General features: G+C 38.5%; 1 protein-coding gene across 1 annotated transcript; it reads left to right on the top strand.

Moving 5' to 3' along the window:
- Nucleotides 1-519: 519 nt before the first annotated feature.
- Nucleotides 520-21177, top strand: LOC147005324 (vomeronasal type-2 receptor 116-like). The gene is given in 8 exon segments (XM_085836314.1): nt 520-722; nt 8202-8238; nt 8240-8482; nt 9065-9868; nt 17562-17786; nt 18887-19010; nt 20154-20472; nt 20589-21177. Coding segments are annotated over 8 exon segments (2544 nt in total).
- Nucleotides 21178-21322: the final 145 nt, after the last annotated feature.

Genomic DNA, 21322 nt, shown 5'->3' with positions numbered 1-21322 from the left:
TGCTGCATGTCAGACTGCCCTTCCCAGCACTAGACAATGGAAGACATGATGTCCCATGATTCAACTCAAAGTCTGAATAATATGGAACATTTATGATCTTCTCAACTCTTGTCTTACTGTGGAAGTTCTGATAAAATCCTTAGTGTTTATACATATGGCTGTTGACATGATTTGGTCCAAGCTTTCCAGGGGAAGATTATCCCTGGGAAAAATTATGTCATGGATATGAATGAAATCATGGCACCCGAGGATGGAACACATGATCATCATAACATGTTTTCAAAAAAGATTTGATCAAAAGTTTTCAGATCTCAGATGTAGAGCTTGAGGCCAAAATTTTCCCAATGTATCCAGGGAGCATGACATAGAATGAATGGAAAGGAACTGTTGAATATAATTAAGTGGATCTTCTGAGTGCAGTATCCTTAAAAGAGACACACAGGTGTATGTGTATGTGTGTGATGTTTGTCTGCAGAAGAAACGGATTTCTCAATTGCTCCATCTTAGATCCTAGCAGACATGAAGAAGCTGCGTACTTTCACTATTTCCTTTTGCCTCCTGAAGTTTTCTCTCATCTTCTGCCATGTAACTGAACCCATTTGCTTTTGGAGGATAAAGAATAATGAAGAAAATGATGGAGATTTGAGAAGTGACTGTAATGTTTTCCTTTGGACATACGATGAAAGTACTGAAATCAATTTTTATAATATTGTTGATTTCAGGTAAGTCATTAACTTTAGTTCCTATTTCAATGTTATGTATTAGAAATATTTAGCTGTGTACACCAACTGTGAGGTTCTGTCCTCTTCTTTCTCGTGTACTTTATGAAACACTGAAAATTAATTATAACATCAATCACTATTTTAATACTTTCAAATGTGTCACAGTTTAGTTTAGCTTTACTACAATGGATTCCAGTTCACAGTGCCAGACAATGAGAGAGACTGGAGACTATCTGTTGAGTATTTTTAGAAATCATATGGTGAAAGATGTCTCTTCATCTGCCTTGAATTCACAATTCACACCTTTGGCAAAAGCTATACATAAAGAGACTGCATCATTGCCTGTATCCTATTGTCTGCCAGTGATTCCAGTATGAACATGCATCTAAATGCTGTCATGAAAAGGGTATCTAATTTTGGCCTCCAAACCAGTTGGGCATAAATTCATACAATGCAATATTTCTGTATGTGTGGGTCTACTATACCTGATTACATGTATAACATTATATGTGTACACATGTATGTGTATATATATATGTATATATATAAGTGTGCATACATATATACATATATTTTTTGAATATACATATACTTTGCTTTTTAAAATGGTGTTTAAATGAGCCCCGAACCTCCTGTCATTTTGGAGTTGTCATTGAATGTAGAAAAAGACTGCCAGGCTTCATATTCTGTTACCAGAATAACCTTTTTGTCCAATTGTACAAATGTCCAGTCACATGTTAGACTTATTATCGGTTTCAGAGAGATGGCCAATATTTCTATTAATTATTGAATAAGTATTGAAATAACATGGGAGAAAATCTAGGAGAACAAATGGACTTCCTGTGGATGAGAAGCTGTTCTCAAGGTGGCTACTTAGTTCTGAGATCCCAAGTGAGAGATGTTTTCATTGGTGGCTGCAGATCATGAGGGAAGGAGTGTTGAAACCACTCACCTTTGAATTAGCCAATGTGCCTGTGACCTCCTTTTTTCATGAACCAAAGTTTCCTGTGCTTTTCTGTCTCTCACTCTCATCCCATCTCTTATTCAGTTTTCATGTCTTTGGGATTTAAAGAATACATTTTCCAATTGTTAGGCACAGTAAACTGTGTATACTTGGATAGTGATGGTGGCTTCACATTATTATACTTCTGTGTAGATCAGTAGGAAATTCATTTCTGATGTATCCTGTATTATCCCACACCTCATTGAAAAATAGTGAAGATTCTCATTGGTGACCCTTTTATAAGCCATAATAAAGTTTATAATTACAAATATGTGAACTCTTTCAATACATGTTTCAGATTTAGAAAGAAAAACTTACCTCCAAACTCTCAATTGAAAAATACAAATGAGCATGTTTGGTATTTTTACTCCTAATGAGGGGTAGCTGCTAATACTAACAGATAAAGTGCCAACTGTGCTGGGGCAGATGAGGACATATCATATGAAGAGAAGATATTGTACTCAGACATCACTAAAAGGATCTCATAGAATTAGGAAGACTGAAATGTTAAGAGAAATTTGATACCATTTTTTTATGAAATTGACATAGTAACAACACACTAAAAGGTAATATTAAATTGATGTATAAAAAGCCGAAAGGATAATATTCTGGTTATATGGTATATTGTATCATTTTGTATACTTTGAAATGGATAAATAAATTTAAACAAAATACATCTTATGTATGAATACATAATGGTGCAGCTTTTTTTTCTTTTTTTTATTACATATTTTCCTCAATTACATTTCCAATGCTATCCCAAAAGTCCCCCATACTCCCCCCCCCAAATTCCCTACCCACCCATTCCCATTCTTTTGGCCCTGGCATTCCCCTGTATTGGGGCATATAAAGTTTGCAAGTCCAATGGGCCTCTCTTTCCAGTGATGGCCGACTAGGCCATCTTTCGATACATATGCAGCTAGAGACAAGAGTCACAGGGTACTGGTTAGTTCATCATGTTGTTCCAACTATAGGGTTGCAGATCCCTTTAGCTCCTTGGATACTTTCTCTAACTTCTCCATTTGGAGCCCTGTGATCCATCCAATAGCTGACTGTGAGCATCCACTTCCGTGTTTGCTAGGCCCGGCATAGTCTCACAAGAGACAGCTATATCTGGGTCCTTTCAGCAAAATCTTGCTAGTGTATGCAATGGTGTCAGCGTTTGGAAGCTGATAATGGGATGGATCCCTGTATATGGCAGTCTCTAGATGGTCCATCCTTTCATCACAGCTCCAAACTTTGTCTCTGTAACTCCTTCCATGGGTGTTTTGTTCCCAATTCTAAGAAGGGGCACAGTGTCCACACTTTGGTCTTCATTCTTCTTGAGTTTCATGCGTTTAGCAAATTGTATCTTATATCTTGGGTATCCTAAGTTTTGGGCTAATATCCACTTATCAGTGAATAAATATTGCGTGAGTTCCTTTGTGATTGTGTTACCTCACTCAAGATGATGCCCTCCAGGTCCATCCATTTGGCTAGGAATTTCATAAATTCATTCTTTTTAATAGCTGAGTAGTACTCCATTGTTTAAATGTACCATATTTTCTGTATCCATTCCTCTGTTGAGGGGCATCTGGGTTCTTTCCAGCTTCTGGCTATTATGAATAAGGCTGCTATGAACATAGTGGAGCATGTGTCCTTCTTACTGGTTGGAACATCTTCTGGATATATGCCCAGGAGGGGTATTGCTGGATCCTCTGGTAGTACTATGTCCAATTTTCTGAGGAACCACCAGACTGATTTCCAGAGTGGTTGTACAAGCTTGCAATCCCACCAACAATGGAGGAGTGTTCCTCTTTCTCCACATCCTCGCCAGCATCTGCTGTCAACTGAATTTTTGATCTTAGCCATTCTGCCTGGTGTAAGGTGGAATCTCAGGATTGTTTTGATTTGCATTTCCCTGATGGTTAAGGATGTTGAACATTTTTTCAGGTGCTTCTCTGCCTTTCGGTATTCCTCAGGTGAGAATTCTTTGTTCAGTTCTGAGCCACATTTTTTAATGGGGTTATTTGATTTTCTGGAGTCCACCTACTTGAGTTCTTTATATATATTGGATATTAGTCCCTTATCTGATTTAGGATAGGTAAAGATCCTTTCCCAATCTCTTGGTGGTTTTTTTGTCTTATTGATGGCGTCTTTTGCTTTGCAGAAGCTTTGCAGTTTCATGAGGTCCCACTTGTCAATTCTCGATCTTACAGCACAAGCCATTGCTGTTCTATTCAAGAATTTTCCCCTGTGCCCATATTTTCAAGGCTTTTCCCCACTTTCTCCTCTATAAGTTTCAGTGTCTCTGGTTTTATGTGAAATTCCTTGATCCACGTAGACTTGACCTTAGTACAAGGAGATAGGAATGGATCGATTCGCATTCTTCTACATGATAACAAACAGTTGTGCCAGCACCATTTGTTGAAAGTGTTGTGTTTCTTCCACTGGATGGTTTTAGCTCCCTTGTCAAATATCAAGTGACTATAGGTGTGTGGGTTCATTTCTGGGTCTTCAATTCTATTCCATTGTTCTACTTGTCTGTCACTATACCAGTACCACGCAGTTTTGATCACAGTTGCTCTGTAGTAAAGCTTTAGGTCCGGCATGGTGATTCCACCAGAGGTTCTTTTATCCTTGAGAAGAGTTTTTGCTATCCTAGGTTTTTTTGTTATTCCAGATGAATTTGCAGATTGCACTTTCTAATTCGTTGAAGAATTGATTTGGAATTTTGATGGGGATTGCATTGAATCTGTAGATTGCTTTTGGAAAGATAGCCATTTTTACAATGTTGATCCTGCCAATGCATGAGCATGGGAGATCTTTCCATCTTCTGAGATCTTCTATAATTTCTTTCTTCAGAGACTTGAAGTTTTTATTATACAGATCTTTCACTTCCTTACTTAGAGTCACGCCAAGATATTTTATATTATTTGTGACTATTGAGAAGGGTGTTGTTTCCCTAATTTCTTTCTCAGCCTGTTTATTCTTTGTGTAGAGAAAGGCCATTGATTTGTTTGAGTTAATTTTATATCCAGCTACTTCACCGAAGCTGTTTATCAGGTTTAGGAGTTCTCTGGTGGAACTTTTAGGGTCACTTATATATACTATCATATCATCTGCAAAAAGTGATATTTTTACTTCATCTTTTCCAATTTGTATCCCTTTGATCTCCTTTTGTTGTCGAATTGCTCTGGCTAGCACATCAAGTACAATGTTGAATAGGTATGGAGAAAGTGGACAGCCTTGTCTAGTCCCTGATTTTAGTGGGATTGCTTCAAGCTTCTCACCATTTACTTTGATGTTGGCTACTGGTTTGCTGTAGATTGCTTTTATCATGTTTAGGTATGGGCCTTGAATTCCTGATCTTTTCAAGACTTTTATCATGAATGGGTGTTGGATCTTGTCAAATGCTTTTTCCGCATCTAATGAGATGATCATGTGGTTTTTGTCTTTGAGTTTGTTTATATACTGGATTACGTTGATGGATTTCAGTATATTGAACCATCCCTGCATCCCTGGGATGAAACCTATTTGGTCAGGATGGATGATTGTTTTGATGTGTTCTCTGATTCGGTTAGCAAGAACTTTATTGAGTATTTTTGCATCAATATTCATAAGGGATATTGGTGTGAAGTTTTCTATCTTTGTTGGGTCTTTTTGTGGTTTAGGTATCAGAGTAATTGTGGCTTCATAGAATGAGTTGGGTAGAGTACCTTCTGTTTCTATTTTGTGGAATAGTTTGTGAAGAACTGGGATTATTAGATCTTCTTTGAAGGTCTGATAGAACTCTGCACTAAACCCATCTGGTCCTGGGCTTTTTTTGGTTGGGAAACTATTAATGACTGCTTCTATTTCTTTGGGGGATATAGGGCTGTTTAGATCATTAACCTGATCTTAATTCAACTTTGGTGCCTGGTATCTGTCTAGGAACTTCTCCATTTCATCCAGGTTCTCCAGTTTTGTTGAGTATAGCCTTTTGTAGAAGGATCTGATGGTGTTTTGGATGTCTTCAGGATCTGTTGTTATGTCTCCTTTTTCATTTCTGATTTTGTTAATTAGAATGCTTTCCCTGTGCCCTCTAGTTGGTGCAGCTTTTAATACATCATTAAAGAGACATTGTTTTAAATCCTATCTTTTATAAGCCTAGTATCTAGGATAAGAATTACATAAAATATTATCCCAACTTGGAGACCTGTCTCCATGGGTTGGCTCATACCACGTGTTGTTGTTTAGAATGACTACAACCTTGATTTACCCATTTTAAACTAACTTTCTATTACCAGTTTACAAACTTTTAATCATACCCAATACCTTATAAGCCAATACTCTATAACCAAAACATGCAGAACATATTTACATTTTTAAACCAGTCAGGAAAAAAATAAAGTGTCTACACACATCTTCTATATTTAGGCTAGACAAAAATTTCTTATTTTTTCTAGCTGTAATTTCAACAGAGGATCACCTTGTCACCTGCTAAACCCAATAAACACAATCACAGAGATTTATCTAGGAAAAACAGCCAACAGCTCCCTTACCATAAAGGCTGAAGAGCTTCTAGTCCCTTTCAGAGCAGCTAGTGCAGGCAATCAGCCCATAGCAGGTCTTCTTTAGATGTGCCTGAATCCCAGCTACAGGTGCACGGTAACCTATCAGTTTTTGTTGTGCAAATTGAGATTGCTTTTTTCTTTTAACAAATTAAAATTAAATCAAGGCATAAACAGCCAGCAGATAAAGTTTTAACCATTTTTCCTTTCAACATGAAACAGAGAAATAAGCAAGCAAAAAAAAATGAAAACTCAGACATAAACTGACAGACATGGACATATTCGCATATCAAGGACAAAATAGAGAGGGAAGAGAACTAAATGTGCCACCAAAGCATATGCTACCTAAGAGAACCAGAACCAGAACTAAGGATTTCTCCAGTAAGAGCCATAGAGGAAGTGGGATGTATCCTGACTTCCTCCTGTCCCCATCAGAGCTCTGAAAGAGCTTATGTTCATTTTCCTTCTCTTTTACTAAAGTGTCCAGTACAGGAGGGACAACAGCTTTTCTGAAACCCATTCTCTCTCTCTCCTGTTTATGGTCTAAGTCTTCCTCTCCTTCTTCTAGGAATTCTGCTAGAAAAGGGACAGAAGACACAGTGGCGCACCCTGCTTTTTTAACTTCCCAATTCTTCCTCAGCTTGTCTAATTAATTCTTTCATTAAATTCCACCAGCTGTTCTTGGGTAAAGACCAATGCTTGTGAACTTTCCCTGTCCCTATTGTAATCAATGGCATCTTTTAAATCATACAGAGGCAAAGGGTAATGGGATTTGCCTGGGTGATCCTTAGGACTTCTCCAACTTTCTCCCAGGTATCCTTATCTAAACTCTCCTCTGGGAACTATGGACAGCATGAGTCCACCTGGATTAATCATTTTTCCAATATCTGTTTTTTAAACCCTGCTCCTCTTGCTTGAAGCAGCTCTTTCAGGCTGCAAATGAACCCTTTCTTTGTACTGCCCTGTCTCATTTCATGGCTACTATCCTAGGTGAGTCAGCTTTGGATAAGCACCATCACAGCCCAATTGTTTCCTTGGAGTACAGTTCTTAATAGCCCATCGATCAGCACATATAATTACTTACCTGTACTTGGAATTACCCTTTACTTTCAATTTGTTCTGTGGATGCTCCAAAAGAAGCAGCTTTTCTCAGCAAGTCCTCCATTTTTAGGTCCCTGTTCGGGTGCCACCTGTACCCAGCGGCTTACAGTAGAGCAGGGCTCACCAGAAAAGGAGGGCTGGAAATGAAAAGAGTTAGGGGAAAGAGAAGCATGGAGCAAAGACAGTGTTCTGATCAAGGCTCAAAGTTTATTTCTGCAGCTCCAACTTATAAGCACTTCAACAAACAAACCTCTTCTTCAGAAAGTTCCTCTACAGATGAAACATAGATAAGAGTTCCTCTTGGCTGAACACACTGCCCTCAAGGCCTTGGCTACTCACACTGCTCTCATGGTCTTGGCTACACACACTGCTCTCATGGTCTTGGCTATACACACTAATCTCTGACCTTGGCAATACTCATTGCTCACATGGCAGTACTCTGGCTTTCCATAGTATTAAAGGCATTTAAATAAAAAAATTTAAGGATAATGTATTATGTGCATCATATGTGGTTTAAGTAATGTTTTTTTATATGTGCCTGTGGAATTACAAATCCAAGATTATTTTATAATAGTCTCATCAATAGGACTGAAATCTAGTTCAAGGTTACCATTCAGAGGTAAAACAATGTTTATCAATTTTCACAAATACCAAACTTATCATATCATAGTGCCTATGTATATGAATTATTAAATTGTATACAACTCTAAAGTTCTATAATTTATGAGGCTTATTTCAATACATTTAGACAGAAATGTAACATCTCTTATATTACAAACTTCACTGCAATTGAAATTTTATATTTCAAACATCTTCCTTAATCATCATTATGCCTTGTTTTAGAATACCTGCAAGAAGATATGAGTTTTTTCTGGTATTGTTTTTTTGCTACTGATGAAATCAACAAGAATCCTTATCTTTTACCCAACATGTCTTTGATAGTCTGGCTTTTTGGTGGTCAGTGTGAAGATGAATGGGGAGTTCTGCATAAAAATTATTCACAAAAAACTATTAATGTGAAATTTATTAGTTATTACTGTATATCACCAGACTGTTACATAGACCTTACAGGACCATCATGGAAAACATCATTAAAACTGTCAATTCAGTCTAGGACACCAAAGGTAAGAATTTGTGACACTGGATGAGTTAAAAAACTTTTTTTAAAGATTTATTTATTTAATGTGTGTGAGTACATTGTCTCTACCTTCAAAATGACTAGAAGAGGGCATCAGATCCCATTACAGATGGTTGTGAGCAACCTTGTGGGCCCTGGGAATTGAACTTAGGACCTCTGCAATAGCAGTCAGTGCTCTTAACCACTGAGCCATCTCTCAGCCCAAGTGAACACTTTTAAATTCCATTTACATGTGCCTGCAAGAAAACTTACACAGCATGCATTTATGAATGTTCTTTTATACACACACACACACACACACACAAACACACATACATAATAAAGAGTTACATAATCAGATCATAGATGTACTGGGAAAACAGACAAAACTGTTTTCTACTCCAGGACATTCAGACTTCTCAGGAAAACTCCAGACCCTATAGGAATACTACATGATATTTATAGTGTAATCTTAGGATCTTTAAAGGGAGTTCTGAAAAGTGAATAACATTACATGTGTATGAGTCAAAACATTCTAACAATCATATCTCTCATGTGGGTGTCTCATTCTCTCTTCTGCATCCTTTAGCTTTTCTTTGGACCATTTAATCCTGACCTCAGGGACCATGATCAGTTTCCCTATGTCCATCAGGTAGCCACCAAGGACACACACTTGTCTCATGCCATGGTCTCCTTGATGATTCATTTTAGATGGACATGGATAGGACTGGTCATCTCAGATGATGACCAAGGTATTCAGTTTCTCTCAGACTTGAGAGAAGAAATGCAAAGACATGGAATCTGTTTAGCTTTTGTTAATATGATCCCAAAAAACATGCAGATATACATGACAAGGGCTACGATATATGACAAACAAATTATGGAATCAACAGCAAAGGTTGTTATCATTTATGGTGAAATGAACTCTACCCTAGAAGTCAGCTTTAGAAGGTGGGAAGATTTAGGTGTAAGGAGAATCTGGATCACAACCTCTCAATGGGATGTCATCACAAATAAAAAAGATTTCAGCTTTGATTTCTTTCATGGGACTATTACTTTTGCACACCACGTAGGTGAAATTGTTAAATTTAGGAATTTCTTGCAAACAATGAACAGTGAGAAATACCCAGTAAACATTTCTGAGTCTAGACTGGGGTGGAATTCTTTTAATTGTTCCATCTCTAAGAACAGCAGTAAAAAGGATTATTTTACATTCAACAACACATTGGAATGGACAGCATGGCACAATTTTGATATGGTCCTGAGTGAGGAAGGTTACAATCTGTATAATGCTGTGTATGCTGTGGCCCATACCTACCATGAACTCATTCTTCAACAAGTAGAATCTCAGCAAACAGAAGTACCCAAAGGAATGTTCACTGACTGTCAGCAGGTAAAGTTTCTTACATTTCCTTATATTTAGATATATCAATGGGATCTTTTAAATGGACCCAGAGAAACAACTGTATATTTGTTAGAGATAATTCTCTAAATGTAAAATTTTCTACACTGCAAATCTCGCTAATGAATCTTTAACATGGATAAATATCATGCACAAGGATCACATTTGATAGGAGACAATACATTTTTATATAATGTCAGAGTTTTGTGAAAACGTGTCTCAACATTTCATCAAATTTTAAAATGGGAGCTGAGAAACCGGCCTGAGTAGGGCCACAGGCCTCATCCAGCCGGATCAGCGCCGGGGTAGCTAGAGCGCAGGGTTGCCTGACACCCGCCAGGTACCCACGACCCCCGCCACAGGATTTTGGGACTGCTGGTGAGTGGAACACAGCTTCTGCTCCAGTCCAATCACGCGGGACCTGAGACTGCTCTGGTGGGGGAGAGAGAAATCCGGCCTACATAGGGCCACAAGCCTCTTCCTGTCAGAAAAGCACTGGGGCAGCTAGGGCGCAGGTTCGGCTGACACTCGCCAGCTACCCACAACACCCGCCACAGGATCTTAAGACTTCTGGTGAGTGGAACACAGCTTCTGCTCCAATCCAATTGCGTGCGGGACCTGAGACTGCATTAGTTAGGGAAGCAGAAACCGGCCTGAGTAGGGCCACAGGCCTCATCCGGCCGGATCAGCACAGAGGTAGCTTGAGCGCAGGGTCGCCTGACACCCGCCAGCTACCCACGACCCCCGCCACAGGATTTTGAGACTGCTGGTGAGTGGAACACAGCTTCTGCTCCAGTCCAATCACGCGGGACCTGAGACTGCTTTGGTTGGGGAGGCAGAAATCCGGCCTATGTAGGGCCACAAGCCTCTTCCGGTCAGAAAAGCACCGGGGTAGCTAGGGCGCAGGGTCGGCTGACACTCGCCAGCTACCCACAACACCCGCCACAGGATCTTAAGACTTCTGGTGAGTGGAACACAGCTTCTGCTCCAATCCAATTGCACGCGGGACCAGAGACTGCATTAGTTAGGGAAGCAGAAAACCGGCCTGAGTAGGACCACAGGCCTCTTCTGGCTGGACCAGCACCGGGGTACCGCCAGCTACCCACGACCCCCGCCACAGGATTTTGAGACTGCTGGGGAGTGGAACACAGCTTCTGCTCCAATCTTTAAACAGTGACAACGATAACAACTAACCCCAGAGATTACCAGATGGCGAAAGGTAAATGTAATAATCTTACTAACAGAAACCAAGACCACTCACCATCATCAGAACCCAGCACCCCCACTTCGCCCAGTCCAGGGCACCCCAACACACCGGAAAAGCTAGACACGGATCTAAAAGCATATCTCATGATGATGGTAGAGGACATCAAGAAGGACTTTAATAACTCACTTAAAGAATTACAGGAGAACATGGCTAAAGAGTTACATGTCCTTAAAGAAAAACAGGATAACACAATCAAACAGGTAGAAGTCCTTAAAGAAAAACAGGATAACACAATCAAACAGGTAGAAGTCCTTAAAGAAAAACAGGAAAACACATCCAAACAGATGATGGAAATGAACAAAACCATACTAGACCTAAAAAGGGAAGTAGACACAATAAAGAAAACCCAAAATGAGGCAACACTGGAGATAGAAAACCTAGGAAAGAAATCTGGAACCATAGATATGAGCATCAGCAACAGAATACAAGAGATGGAAGAGAGAATCTCAGGTGCAGAAGATTCCATAGATAACATCGGCACAACAATCAAGGAAAATGTAAAATCAAAAAGATCCTAACTCAAAACATCCAAGAAATACAGGACACAATGAGAAGACCAAACCTAGGGATAATAGGAGTGGATGAGAATGAAGATTTTCAACTCAAAGGACCAGCAAACATCTTCAACAAAATTATAGAAGAAAACTTCCCAAATCTAAAGAAAGAGATGCCCATGAACATACAAGAAGCCTACAGAACTCCAAATAGACTGGACCAGAAAAGAAATACCTCCCGACACATAATAATCAGAACAACAAATGCTCTAAATAAAGATAGAATACTAAAAGCAGTAAGAGAAAAAGGCCAAGTAACATATAAAGGCAAGCCTATCAGAATTACACCAGATTTTTCACCAGAGACTAGGAAAGCCAGAAGATCCTGGACGGATGTTATACAGACACTAAAAGAACACAAATTCCAGCCCAGGCTACTATACCCAGCCAAACTCTCAATTAACATAGATGGAGAAACCAAAGTATTCCACGACAAAACCAAATTCACACATTATCTCTCCACGAATCCAGCCCTTCAAAGGATAATAACAGAAAAAAACCAATACAAGGACAGGAACCACGCCCTAGAAACAACAAGAAGGTAATCCCTCAACAAACCTAAAAGAAGACAGCCACAAGAACAGAATGCCAACTTTAACAACAAAAATAACAGGAAACAACAATTACTTTTCCTTAATATCTCTTAATATCAATGGACTCAACTCCCCGATAAAAAGACATAGACTAACAAACTGGCTACACAAACAAGACCCAACATTTTGCTGCTTACAGGAAACTCATCTCAGAGAAAAAGATAGACACTACCTCAGAATGAAAGGCTGGAAAACAATTTTCCAAGCAAATGGTATGAAGAAACAAGCTGGAGTAGCCATTCTAATATCTGATAAGATTGACTTCCAACCCAAAGTCATTAAAAGAGACAGGGAGGGACACTTCATACTCATCAAAGGTAAAATCCTCCAAGAGGAACTATCAATCATGAATATCTATGCTCCAAATACAAAGGCAGCCACATTCATTAAAGAAACTTTAGTAAATCTCAAAGCACACATTGCACCTCATACAATAATAGTGGGAGACTTCAACACACCACTTTCACCAATGGACAGATCATGGAAACAGAAACTAAACAGGGACACAGTGAAACTAAGAGAAATTATGAATCAAATGGAACTGGCAGATATCTACAGAACATTCTATCCTAAAACAAAAGGATATACCTTCTTCTCAGCACCTCATGGCACCTTCTCCAAAATTGACCACATAATTGGTCACAAAACAGGCCTCAACAGATACAAAAATATTGAAATTGTCCCATGCATCCTATCAGATCACCATGGACTAAAGCTGATCTTCAATAACAAAATAAATAATAGAAAGCCAACCTTCACGTGGAAACTGAACAACACTCTTCTCAATGATACCTTGGTCAAGGAAGGAATAAAGAAAGAAATTAAGGACTTTTTAGAGTTCAATGAAAATGAAGCCACAACATACCCAAACTTATGGGACGCAATGAAAGCATTTCTAAGAGGAAAACTCATAGCTCTGAGTGCCTCCAAAAGGAAATTAGAGAGAGCACACATTAGCAGCTTGACAACACACCTAAAAGCACTAGAACAAAAGGAAGCAAATTCACCCAAGAGGAGTAGACGGCAGGAAATAATCAAACTCAGGGGTGAAATCAACCAAGTGGAAACAAGAAAAACTATTCAAAGAATCAACCAATCAAGGAGCTGGTTCTTTGAGAAAATCAACAAGATAGATAAACCCTTAGCCAGACTCACTAGAGGGCACAGGGAAAGCATCCTAATTAACAAAATCAGAAATGAAAAAGGAGACATAACAACAGATCCTGAAGACATCCAAAACACCATCAGATCCTTCTACCAAAGGCTATACTCAACAAAACTGGAGAACCTGGATGAAATGAAGAAGTTCCTAGACAGATACCAGGTACCAAAGTTGAATCAAGATCAGGTTAATGATCTAAACAGCCCTATATACCCCAAAGAAATAGGAGCAGTCATTAATAGTCTCCCAACTACAAAAAGCCCAGGACCAGATGGGTTTAGTGCAGAGTTCTATCAGACCTTCAAAGAAGATCTAATAATCCCAGTTCTTCACAAACTATTCCACAAAATAGAAACAGAAGGTACTCTACCCAACTCATTCTATGAAGCCACAATTACTCTGATACCTAAACCACAAAAAGACCCAACAAAGATAGAAAACTTCAGACCAATATCCCTTATGAATATTGATGCAAAAATCCTCAATAAAGTTCTTGCTAACCGAATCCAAGAACACATCAAAACAATCATCCATCCTGAGCAAGTAGGTTTCATCCCAGGGATGCAGGGATGGTTCAATATATGGAAATCCATCAACGTAATCCAGTATATAAACAAACTCAAAGACAAAAACCACATGGTCATCTCGTTAGATTCGGAAAAAGCATTTGACAAGACCCAACAACCATTCATGATAAAAGTCTTGGAAAGATCAGGAATTCAAGGCCCATACCTAAACATGATAAAAGCAATCTACAGCAAACCAGTAGCCAACATCAAAGTAAATGGTGAGAAGCTTGAAGCAATCCCTCTAAAATCAGGGACTAGACAAGGCTGTCCACTTTCTCCATACCTATTCAACATTGTACTTGAAGTCCTAGCCAGAGCAATTCGACAACAAAAGGAGATCAAAGGGATACAAATTGGAAAAGATGAAGTAAAAATATCACTTTTTGCAGATGATATGATAGTATATATAAGTGACCCTAAAAATTCCACCAGAGAACTCCTAAGCCTGATAAACAGCTTCAGTGAAGTAGCTGGATATAAAATTAACTCAAACAAATCAATGGCCTTTCTCTACACAAAGAATAAACAGGCTGAGAAAGAAATTAGGGAAACAACACCCTTCTCAATAGTCACAAATAATATTAAATATCTTGGCGTGACTCTAACTAAGGAAGTGAAAGATCTGTATAATAAAAACTTCAAGTCTCTGAAGAAAGAAATTATAGAAGATCTCAGAAGATGGAAAGATCTCCCATGCTCATGCATTGGCAGGATCAACATTGTAAAAATGGCTATCTTGCCAAAAGCAATCTACAGATTCAATGCAATCCCCATCAAAATTCCAAATCAATTCTTCAACGAATTAGAAAGTGCAATCTGCAAATTCATCTGGAATAACAAAAAAACTAGGATAGCAAAAACTCTTCTCAAGGATAAAAGAACCTCTGGTGGAATCACCATGCCGGACCTAAAGCTCTACTACAGAGCAATTGTGATAAAAACTGCATGGTACTGGTATAGTGACAGACAAATAGACCAATGGAATAGAATTGAAGACCCAGAAATGAACCCACATACCTACGGTCACTTGATCTTCGACAAGGGAGCTAAAAACATCCAGTGGAAGAAAGACAGCATTTTCAACAAATGGTGCTGGCACTACTGGTTGTTAACATGTAGAAGATTGCGAATCGATCCATTCCTATCTCCTTGTACTAAGGTCAAGTCTAAGTGGATCAAGGAACTTCACATAAAACCAGAGACACTGAAACTTATAGAGGAGAAAGTGGGGAAAAGCCTTGAAGATATGGGCACAGGGGAAAAATTCCTGAATAGAACAGTAATGGCTTGTGCTGTAAGATCGAGAATTGACAAGTGGGACCTCATGAAACTACAAAGCTTCTGCAAGGCTAAAGACACCATCAATAAGACAAAAAAAGCACCAACAGATTGGGAAAGGATCTTCACCTATCCTAAATCAGATAAGGGACTAATATCCAATATATATAAAGAACTCAAGAAGGTGGACTCCAGAAAGTCGAATAACCCCATTAAAAAATGGGGCTCAGAACTGAACAAAGAATTCTCACCTGAGGAATACCGAATGGCAGAGAAACACCTGAAAAAATGTTCAACATCCTTAATCATCAGGGAAATGCAAATCAAAACAACCCTGAGATTCCACCTCACACCAGTCAGAATGGCTAAGATCAAAAATTCAGGTGACAGCAGATGCTGGCGAGGATGTGGAGAAAGAGGAACACTCCTCCATTGTTGGTGGGATTGCAAGCTTGTACAACCACTCTGGAAATCAGTCTGGCGGTTCCTCAGAAAATTGGACATAGTACTACCGGAGGATCCAGCAATACCTCTCCTGGGCATATATCCAGAAGATGTCCCAACCGGTAAAAAGGACACATGCTCCACTATGTTCATAGCAGCCCTATTTATAATAGCCAGAAGTTGGAAAGAACCCAGATGTCCCTCAACAGAGGAATGGATACAGAAATTATGGTACATTTACACAATGGAGTACTACTCAGCTATTAAAAAGAATGAATTTATGAAATTCCTAGCCAAATGGATGGACCTGGAGGGCATCATCTTGAGTGAAGTAACACAATCACAAAAGAACTCACACAATATGTATTCACTGATAAGTGGATATTAGCCCAAAACTTAGGATACCCAAGATATAAGATACAATTTGCTAAACGCATGAAACTCAAGAAGAATGAAGACCAAAGTGTGGACACTGTGCACCTTCTTAGAATTGGGAACAGAACACCCAGGGAAGGAGTTACAGAGACAAAGTTTGGAGCTGTGATGAAAGGATGGACCATTTAGAGACTGCCGTATCCAGGGATCCATCCCATAAGCAGCTTCTAAACGCTGACACCATTGCATACACTAGCAAGATTTTGCTGAAAGGACCCAAATATAGCTGTCTCTTGTGAGACGATGCCAGGGCCTAGCAAACACAGTAGTGGATGTTCACAGTCAGCTATTGGATGTATCACAGGGCTCCCAATGGAGAAGCTAGAGAAAGTACCCAAGGAGCTAAAGGGATCTGCAACCCTATTGTTGGAACAACATGATGTACTAACCAGAACCCCGGAGCTCTTGTCTCTAGCTGCATATGTATTGAAAGATGGTCTAGTCGGCCATCAATGGAAAGAGAGGCCCATTGGACTTGCAAACTTTATATGCCCCAATATAGGGGAATGCCAGGGCCAAAAGAATGGGAATGGGTGGGTAGGGAAGTGGGGGGCGCTATGGGGGACTTTTGGGATAGCATTGGAAATGTAATTAAGGAAAATATGTAATAAAAATATTAAAAATCAAAAAAATAAATAAATAAAATGGGAGCGAAGAGTTTTATCATAAAATCCTAAGTGCTAACTAGACTAGAATATTTTTCTAAGAATAATTTCTCACGAATTGGTACATGGACTGGGCAGTGGTGGCACATGCCTTTAATCCTAGCACTTGGGAGGCTGAAGGCAAATTTCTGAGTTTGAGGCCAGCATGGCCTAAAGAGTGAGTTGCAGAACAACAAGGGCTATGCAGAGAAACCCTGCCTCAGGGAAAAAAAAGAATTGGTACATGGACTGTGGTTAATAGTTATTCATTTAAATTAACACATATTTACGAAATCATAAATGAGTAGGACTGCACATTTTATTCAGTTTATGCATATCTCATATATGAATACTCTATGTACATGAAAGACCCACAGTCATCCTTTATTTTCACAACTTACAGACATTCAGACTTCCCTTCCTTTGCACATACATGGCTTCTTTTTTAAAAGACTACTTAAATGAACATGCACAGACACACACACACACACACACACACACACACACATATGTTACTTGTGATCTAGTAATAATTTTTCTAGCACATTTTACCATTAAGTGTTAATATGAAGTATATTAATTTTTAATTATTCATGAGGCATATTGTATTTTGCTACAAAGGATTACATCACTAGAGCTGTCTTTCTGAAATTCATTAAGAAAGTATGGAAAATTCTCAATTTGTCATTCCCTTTACTGATGTGCATGTGTAAACATCTAATGAAGCATCTCAATTAGGTGTCTTCCATGCTGAAATCCAGGATATTTACTAACCCTGTTGGAGAACTGGTGAACATGAAGCATAGGGAAAATCAGTGTGCAGATTATGACATTTTCATCATTTGGAATTTTCCACAAGGCCTTGGATTAAAAGTGAAAATAGGAAGCTATTTACATTGTTTCCCACGGAGCCAGCAATTTCATATATCTGAAGATTTGGACTGGGCCACAGGAGGAACATCAGTGGGTATACCACAATTTTAATTTTTTTCAGAATATCTAATTTTAAATTATGAGGCACTGAAGCAATAGCTCTGTGGTTAAGACCAATTGCTACTCTTGCAAAAGACCATCCTCAGTTACAAGCACCAAAATATGATGACTCGCAACTTCATGTAAATTTTGTTATAGAGATCAAAGGCCTCTGAATTCCATATTTAATTGCACCCACATGCCTATTCATCCACAATACAGGAATATATTTATTAAATATATAGCTGTATATGTGTATGTGTGTGAAATTTTCTGATTCGTTGTGAATATATTTACAGCCTAATTAAGTATAGCATGTATTAATTAACAGAAATTTTTCTCCAGATTCAAAGTTATCTTTTTAAAATTTATATATTTTATTAGCTATTTTACTTACTTACATTTCAAATGCTATCCTTCTTCCCAGTTTACACTCCTCTGTGGAGGGTTGCCTTATCTGGCATCACTGGGAGGGAAGACCCTGTTCCTGTGGAGACTTGATGGCCCAGCATAATGGAATGCTAGGGTACTATAGGGGAGTGGGCAGGTGATTGGGGTAGCTCCCTCATCGAGTCAGGGGAATATGGGGATGGGATAGGGGGTTCCGGATTTTCTTTTAAGTTATGAAAACTTCATTAATTTTATGAGAATCTTATATAACATATTTTGTTCATATTCATTAAACATCTCTTCCTTGATTTACCCTAATTTCTCACTCCATACAACTGTGTGTTCTTTTTTTTTTCTTTTTTTACAAATGATGAGAGAAAAAATGATGCCACATAAACATTACTTTTGGATTGATTAGTTTTAAAAGGAAAAATTTTAAATTGATACAACCTGAATGTTACATATAAAATATTACATAAAGTAGTAAATATTGTATGACATTCAGTACATTGCAGGGTAATACAAGAAATAATGTGCCAGAATTTGTTAAGTATTACTGGTCATCAGAGAAATATTTATAGCCATATCTGTTAAGGTCTCAATATCAATCTATGGGTCATTATAAGTACAATGTATACATGAACTATACACACACACACATACACACACACATATGATAAAATATTTATGTATTGGCTCAGGTTCCCTCATCCAAGTGTAGTGTGACATGTACTGCTGGATTCAGGAAAATTCATCGGAATGAAACAGCAGAGTGTTGCTTTGATTGTGATCAGTGCCCAGAAAATGAAGTTTCCAATGAAACAGGTACATGCTTGCATGCAGAAGCAAAATGATGTTCAACTGCCTTCTCTTTCTGTACTAGAAATATGATATGATATGATATGACCTAGATGAAAACTAGACTCCTAAAATTTCTGTTTCAGAACTTAATCAGTTAAATACTTCTTTTATACCAGAAAATAACTTGCAATATCTTCAACAAACTGCATTTCTTTCGCAATAATATAGTTACTGATTTTATATTATACAGAAAAAGTTTAGGAGGACATACATGTGTAACTAATTTTAAATAAAAATTTTATGCATAATCTATGCATTTATTTATTCTTCTTGGATTCTTTGTACACAGAAACTGTACTACATGACCAGGCCACAATCTTTCCTTCCATCACCCAGATTAGTCCCTGACAAAGAACCGATGCTCAACATAACAGTTGTTTAGTGAAATATATTTTAAGAGCTTAGATGGCTTAAAAGATTAAGCACTTCCTGTCAAATAATTAGAACAAGAGTGAAGATTTCAAGACTGCAACAAGGGATGGCAGAGTGTTTATCATCTATCAAAGCCTAGCTAAGGAAAGGGGGATAAATGTGAATATCCATAACGTTCATGCCATGCAGTTTGGAATGTGCACTTGGGAAGAAAGAGATCTTCCCACAAAAGGAGAGACATGCATAGGCCTATGAGGCATACAGCTTCAAGAATGAAAATATTCCTTTATGTAAATATTTGCATGAGATTGTATGTTTTGGTGTATATGTGTACATACAGACAAAGGACACAACTTTCAAAAAAAACAAAGTACATAATGTATTTCATTAACTGGCATCAAAATTATGTCTCCACACTACACTTGTCAATGATTAGTGAATTTATGGTTTGAGGAATTGAATAATCTGAGATTATACTTACTAATGTTCATCATCTTTCATTATTTTTGTTTAATAAATAAATTTTGCTGTTCCATTCCCTATGATGGTGTTTTGTTCCATCACAAAGCATAGGTTAATAGAGAGAAATCTTAAGTTAGTTGTCCCTACAGCAAAAAGGAATGGAATAGATGTCTACACCAAAATATTTGTGGAAATAACCACTGAATAACACAAACACACAATTATTAACTACATAATTAGGATATCTTATAAGGGTTTATTGTTCTTTGCCAGCAGATATGGAACAGTGTGTGAGGTGTCCAGATGATAAGTATGCCAACTTAGAGAAAACCCACTGCCTTCAAAGAGCTGTGTCATTCCTGGCTTATGAAGATCCATTGGGGGTGACTCTAGGGTGCATGGCCCTGTTCCTCTCTGCCCTCACGGTTCTAGTACTAGTCACTTTTGTGAAGTACAAGGATACTCCCATTGTGAAGGCCAATAACCGCATTCTCAGCTACATCCTGCTCATCTCGCTAGTCTTCTGTTTTCTCTGCTCATTGCTCTTCATTGGACATCCCAACCAGGCCACCTGCATCCTGCAGCAGACCACATTTGGAGTATTTTTCACAGTGGCTATTTCTACAGTGTTGGCTAAAACAATAACTGTGCTCATGGCTTTCAAGCTCACTACTCCAGGGAGAAGGATGAGAGGGATGCTGGCATCACATTTGGAGTAATTTTCACAGTGGCTATTTCTACAGTGTTGGCTAAAACAATAACTGTGCTCATGGCTTTCAAGCTCACTACTCCAGGGAGAAGGATGAGAGGGATGCTGGCATCAGGGGCACCTAACTTGGTCATTCCCATTTGTACCTTAATCCAACTTTTTCTCTGTGGAATCTGGTTGGTAACATCTCCTCCCTTTATTGACAGAGATACACAATCTGAATATGGAAAGACCATCATTATTTGCAACAAAGGCTCAGTCATTGCCTTTCACTTTGTTCTGGGATACTTAGGTTCCTTGGCTCTGGGGAGCTTCACGGTGGCTTTCTTAGCTAGGAACCTTCCCGACAGATTCAATGAAGCCAAATTCCTAACATTCAGCATGCTGGTGTTCTGCAGTGTCTGGATCACCTTCCTCCCTGTCTACCACAGCACCAGGGGAATGGTTATGGTGGTTGTGGAGGTTTTCTCCATCTTGGCTTCTAGTGCAGGCTTGCTAGGATGCATCTTTCTTCCAAAATGTTGTGTTATCTTAGTTAGACTAGATTCTAATTTTCTGCAGAAGTACAAAGATAAATTGCCTTCTTGAATCTTCAGTAATTTTAAAGTGTTAGATGATACTTTTGCTTTGTCTTAACAAAACTACTACTAAATCATACAAAAATTTTAAGTAAAATACCATGTTAGTACTTATAATGTAGGGCAGCACAGCATTGCCTAATATAATGTCAATT

This window comes from Mus caroli, unplaced genomic scaffold (assembly GCF_978045245.1).
Source record: "Mus caroli unplaced genomic scaffold, Mus_caroli_1 scaffold_4, whole genome shotgun sequence".
NCBI lineage: Eukaryota > Metazoa > Chordata > Mammalia > Rodentia > Muridae > Mus > Mus caroli.
The sequence above is the reverse complement of the archived record's forward strand: the minus strand, read 5'-3'. Positions and strand labels throughout refer to the sequence as shown.